Source organism: Dipodomys ordii, unplaced genomic scaffold (genome assembly GCF_000151885.1).
Source record: "Dipodomys ordii isolate 6190 unplaced genomic scaffold, Dord_2.0 Scaffold21, whole genome shotgun sequence".
Classification (NCBI taxonomy): domain Eukaryota; kingdom Metazoa; phylum Chordata; class Mammalia; order Rodentia; family Heteromyidae; genus Dipodomys; species Dipodomys ordii.
Window position 1 is genome coordinate 870790 of NW_012267237.1, and position 6082 is coordinate 876871.

A 6082-nucleotide genomic window follows, 5' to 3' on the forward strand; every position below is an offset into this window, starting at 1 on the left:
TGTCTGTGTGTCTAGGGAAGGGGAGCACTGTGTGTCTGTGTGTCTAGGGAAGGGGAGCACTGTCTGTGTGTCTAGGGAAGGGGAGCACTGTGTGTGTGTGTGTCTAGGGAAGGGGAGCACTGTGTCTGTGTGTCTAGGGAAGGGGAGCACTCTCTCTGTGTGTCTAGTCAAGGGAGCACTGTGTGTGTGTGTGTCTCCGGGAAGAACTCTCAGTTAAGTCTCAGCCCATCCTCAAACACCACTCAGAAAGTGCTTGCGTATGTCTGTGGCTAGCTCTTGCGAGTGAGGCTGAGGCTGGAGAACAGCAGGTCAAGGCCAGCCAGAGCTACATAAGGACACCTTGACTCAGAAATGTAAGGCAGGCAATACTTCTAACCCCACCCGGGAGCCCCAGTGTCCCACTGTGGGGAGCGGCCGGTGCCTGTCATGAAAACGTCACATAGAGAAGGCACGTCTGCAGAGCTCCGCTGACGCACTGGACCAACACTAGAAATCTGCCACCATTTTCAAAAACAGGTGGAGGAGAACGGCAGTTGTTTTGCAGCCGTCTGGAATGTTGTCCTGGGACGGGTGCTCACAGCCACCGTCAGCTGAGCTGACCCTGGGCTCGGATCACAGACCTTGGGGACTCCAGCAGTGCACCCCCTTCCTGAAAGCCAACCATAAGACTGGACCCTGGCTGCTGCATGTCGAACAGCCTTCCAAGCAGGTAGAATATGAACCAACAGGACTCCTGCAGACAGACAGGGCGCCCTGCACAGACAGACAGGACTCCTTGCACAGACAGACAGGGCGCCCTGCACAGACAGACAGGACTCCCTGCACAGACAGACAGGGTGCCCTGCACAGACAGACAGGGTGCCCTGCACAGACAGACAGGGCTGTCTCTCTCTGGGGACTCAACATGCGTGCGACTAGGGGTTCAAGAGGGTTCTGCAGAGTTCCAAAGAAAGAGGACAGCAATTTGGGACTCATGGTGCACAGCAAGCACGGGCTGCTGATCCACACCCAGGACACAGGCAGGGAGCCAGGCGCAGAGCCAGACTTGAGCACACTCAACCCAGCAGCATGCTGACTGCCTTGTGGAGGCTAGTGTGTCATCTGTGCAACGCCACGCTCATCAAGCTAAAGAACATTGGCTTCACCTTTGCTAGGGGTACAGGGTCCACAAACCCGGGCTACAGCCCTCCTCCCCACAGGACCCCAGCTCTTCAGCAGGTGAGGGGTCCATGCTGGGTCAGCTCTGGTTCTACAGGCTCAAGTGCCCATGAGTGCCAGAAACTGAGATGGAGACCCAGAGCCGGTGCCCACATGTCCAGCCCACACCGGCCCCCTCTCCACAGCCCTCCCTCCATAGCCCTCCCCCCTCCACAGCCCCCCTCTCCACCCTCACACCGGCCCCCTCTCCACAGCCCTCCCCTCTCTACAGCCCCCCTCTCCACCCTCACATGCCGACCCGTCTCTCCACACACTGCAGGACCTGGTCTTGGAAATGACTGCACATGTACAGACCACAGTGACTGGCGGAAAAGTGAAGCGCTAGCCTGTGTCCACAGGACTGGACATGACCTCAACAGGAGCACCTTCTGCTCCTCCCCGGTCCCTGCTCCAGGACTACTGGGCAGCAAGTACCTTCCAGGCATTCGGCATGGGCTGCAACCACCACCACACAGGGCTGCCAACCTAGCCTGGAAAAGCCCAACACGCCACTGCAGTGGTCCCGCCCAGGCCCCAAACTGGGCACAGCCCCCACCCTCCAGGGGTCATGTACACACAGCCCCCACCCTCCAGGGGTCATGTCCCCTGCACAGCCCTCACCCTCCAGGGGTCATGTCCACACAGCCCCGCCCTCCAGGGGTCATGTCCCCTGCACAGCCCTCATCCTCCAGGGGTCATGTTCACACAGCCCCGCCCTCCAGGGGTCATGTCCCTCACAGCCCCCCCGCCCTCCAGGGGTCATGTCCCCTGCACAGCCCCCGCCCTCTAGGGGTCATGTCCCCTGCACAGGCCCTGCCCTCCAGGGGTCATGTCCCCTGCACAGCCCCCGCCCTCCAGGGGTCATGTCCCACACAGCCCCCGCCCTCCAGGGGTCATGTCCCACACAGCCCCCGCCCTCCAGGGGTCATGTCCCACACAGCCCCCGCCCTCTAGGGGTCATGTCCCACACAGCCCCTGACCCCCAGGGGTCAAGTCCCACACAGGCCCCGCCCTCCAGGGGTCATGGCTGGACCCCAAACTAAGCACAGCCCTGGACTCCTGTGCAGAGGACAGAACAGCAGTTCTCAGGTGGTCAGGGCGGGCACATGAGTACTGGCTCTGGAGAAGCCCAGACCTTCGGCAGGGCCCGCCGGGCTGCTCCTTGCAGAGGGGACAAGCCTCTCTGCCTCCCCTAGGCAAGGCAGGTGCTCTCCAGTGCCTCTCCTGGATGAAGGGTGAAGGTGCGGGCCACCGTCAGTGGTCAGCAGCCCCGCCGCTCACTCCAGGGCCGCGGGGGCAGGGTCCTCACCTGGGACCACACCGTTGGTGGCAATGGCACTCATGGAGATGGCAGTCAGCATGGTCTGTGAAGAGAAAGGTGGCTCTTCAGGAAGGCACGCCCTGAGGTGTGGGGGCCCGGTCACCGTCCAGGCCAGGCCGCAGCACAGCTGGGTGACCAGACCCCTCCCTACACCGGCATTCGGCCCCGTCCCCCTCAGGCCTCAACACTGGCCCCACAGCCAGCAGGCCCCACCAGGATCTGCCTGTGCCCAGGGGAATTCCAGCCAGGGGTATGACTCAGGAGGCACAGGAGGGCAAGCAAGCAGATCCAAGGGGTCCCTGCGGTTCCCACCTCCCACGGGGCTGGCAGGCCTGCTCCAGCCACCAGCCCTCGGGAACCTTGCAATAACCAGCCGAAGTCCAGACAAGTGCCCTGGGGCAGACACACACCGAGGGACCAGATCAGGGAAAGGCAGGTGGGCAGCGGGTGGGGGCCGCCTGGGACAGTGGTACGGGGTGACCAGCCAGAGGCCAGGCAGGGGGAGCCTCCTGGGACAGTGGTACGGGGTGACCAGCCAGAGGCCAGGCAGGGGGGCCTGGGACAGTGGTACAGGGTGACCAGCCAGAGGCCAGGCAGGGGGGCCTGGGACAGTGGTACGGGGTGACCAGCCAGAGGCCAGGCAGGGGGGCCTGGGACAGTGGTACGGGGTGACCAGCCAGAGGCCAGGCAGGGGGAGCCTCCTGGGACAGTGGTATGGGGTGACCAGCCAGAGGCCAGGCAGGGGGGCCTGGGACAGTGGTATGGGGTGACCAGCCAGAGGCCAGGCAGGGGGGCCTGGGACAGTGGTCCAAAAGGCAGTCCTGTGAAGTTGCACTGTTTGGATTCTTTCCAGAAAACAATCTGCTCTACAGTGGAAGATTCCAGAAAGAATCTTCTATCTGTCCTTCTCAACACACTAGGAGAAACCAAGGAAAGCAAGCTGCTGAAGAGCTGAGGCACAACAGAAAGTACAGCAACCGGGCTCAGGCCTGTCATCCTGGCTACTCACGAGGCTAGGCCTGAGGATCCCAGTTCAAAGCCAGCCCGGGCAGAAAAGTTCATGAGACTCTGAACCACCGAAGAGCTGGAAGTGAAGCTGTGGCTCAGTGGTAGAGCACTGTCTTTGGAAAAAAAGAGCTCAGGGACAACACCCTGGCTGAGTTCAAGCCAAGGACCAGCACACACACACACCAAAAAAGATAAAGCAGACAGAACACAGAGGTAAGAAGGTCTCATGTTGCAGGCACATGGGAGGCCACCTAGGTCTGAGGACGGAGTCTGACGCTGGCTCTTTCTCTAACACCAGTGCTACCTTGCTGTCCCTTGTCACCTGCAGCAGGACCCCGATGAGCAGCCAAAGTGGCCTCTGCCACCCCAGCCCAGTGCCAACCACAAAGCAGCCCACCAGCGGGATGCAGCTAGGAAAGGCCTCCACATCTGTGTGTGGCGGGCTGGTCGGAGCAGCCTCGCCCCCAGCCAACCCGTGTGTGAACAATGAGATAGGGCAGAGCCCGCCCCGCCCCCGCAGCCATCGCGAAGACGGCACCTGGCGCTGCTGGAGAAAGGCCACAGGGCAGCAACGGCAACTCACACAGGTGCAGCACATGGCCACGATGAGGAAGGACTCCAGGACGCCGGCCGCACCCACAATCCAGGTCAGGCGCAGGAAGAGGATCACACCCAGGATATTCTGCAGGCAGGGCAGGTACACGCCAATGAAGGTGCCCATGCGCGGAGCCTGCGAGAGAGCAGGAGGTGTGGACGGTCAGTCCCTCCGCTTGCAGCCCCACAGAGCGAGACCCAGAGGTCCCGGGAACAGGGGCCAGACAGAAGGACGAGGACCGGTGAAGATGCTGACCCATGACTGTGTCCCAGCAGGAACCCAGGTTCCAGGGCTCCAGAACGAGATCTCAGCCACTCAGGGCTGTTTTGCTGCCTGGCTCTGCTCCGAGCTAGCCAGCTCCGCTCTCCATTGGGGAGAGGGCTCTGGTGGGAAGCTTCAGAGGGCAAGACTGGATGTCAGCTGCGCTCAGGAGGTGGCGCGGCCGATCCTGACACCACCGAGGCTGTCTCGATGGAGAGGAGAGTTTGGAAGGAGAGCCAAACACAAGAAAGACACCGCCACGTGAACACAGAAGTCACAGCCACAGCCAGTCCTTGCCCCCACGCAGGAAGAGCTGCCAACGAGGACCTGAACGACCACGTGGAAGGGGTGACACACCTCTCATTCCCAAAATCCTCTCCACAGACAAGCAAACCAATCAAGCTGGAGCTGGCCAGCCTCCGCACGCCGCCTGGCTTGGGCCGGCTGACAGCAGAGGTGTCTGCTGTTGGGGACACGCTTCAGACACCCCCCCCACATGAGGCTGACCACAACAGGGGTCCCAGCAGAGATACATCTCAGCGTAGGCAAGCGCACACTGCTGAGAAGACCTCTCCTGATTGCAGCCCCTGTGGGTGAAGCTGGAGAGGATGTGAAGCCTGAGGGCAGAGAGCAGACACAACAGTATGCTGAGAATTCCACCAGGAAAGGGCAACACGGCCGTGCAGGCTGCACACGGGCCACGCCCCTCACAGCCCAACCAGGTAGCAGACCTCGGAGTTCCGCTGTCTGAATCTCAGGGGTTCCACAAGAAGCTAGCCAGTGTGTGGGGCGGGGTCCAAAGGCCTGGGCTGCCACCATGAGCCCCGCAGCCAGTGTCACGCAGTTCTGAGCAGCCACACACCTCCCAGCCTTGGAACCACCTGGTCGGGATGCCGCACTCTGGGGCAGAGAGGAAAGTCCTTCTAGACTCTGCAAGCTGGGCAGACAGAGAAAGGTCTTCGGGATTTCTCAGTTGCATAGAAGTGTAAGGTGTGTGTACAGTTTCTAAGCCAGAAGCAATGTACAATGTCACAAGTGGACCTGGGAGGCCTCCTGGTGTACACGTGACCTGGGAAGCTCCCCATCTATATGTGACCTGGGAAGGCCCTGTGTACACGTGACCTGGGAAGGCCCTGTGTACACGTGACCTGGGAAGGCCCTGGGTACACGTGACCTGGGAAGTCCCCTGTGTACACGTGACCTGGGAAGGCCCTGTGTACACGTGACCTGGGAAGGCCCCTGTGTACATGTGACCTGGGAAGGCCCTGTGTCCATGTGACCTGGGAGGCCTCCTGTGTACACGTGACCTGGGAAGGCCCCTGTGTACATGTGACCTGGGAAGGACGTGACCTGGGAAGGTCCTGTGTCCATGTGACCTGGGAAGGCCCTGTGTCCATGTGACCTGGGAAGGCCCCTGTGTACACGTGACCTGGGAAGGCCCCTGTGTACACGTGACCTGGGAAGGCCCTGTGTACACGTGACCTGGGAAGTCCCCTGTGTCCATGTGACCTGGGAAGGCCCTGTGTACATGTGACCTGGGAAGGCCCTGGGTACACGTGACCTGGGAAGGCCCCTGTGTACACGTGACCTGGGAAGGCCCCTGTGTACACGTGACCTGGGAAGGCCCTGGGTACACGTGACCTGGGAAGTCCCCTGTGTACACGTGACCTGGGAAGGCCCTGTGTCCATGTGACCTGGGA

The 6082-nt window shown here is 61.3% G+C and overlaps 1 protein-coding gene across 1 annotated transcript in view; it reads right to left on the reverse strand.

The window, feature by feature from the left end:
* Positions 1–6082, reverse strand: part of Slc12a7 (solute carrier family 12 (potassium/chloride transporter), member 7) — an 80610-nt gene that overhangs the window by 33397 nt on the left and 41131 nt on the right. Inside the window, exons 7-8 of the mRNA XM_013013826.1 lie at positions 4110–4256; positions 2507–2561 (exon numbers count right to left, since the gene is read on the reverse strand). Coding sequence (XP_012869280.1) covers positions 2507–2561; positions 4110–4256 — 202 coding nt within the window. The remainder of the gene's footprint in view (positions 1–2506; positions 2562–4109; positions 4257–6082) is intronic.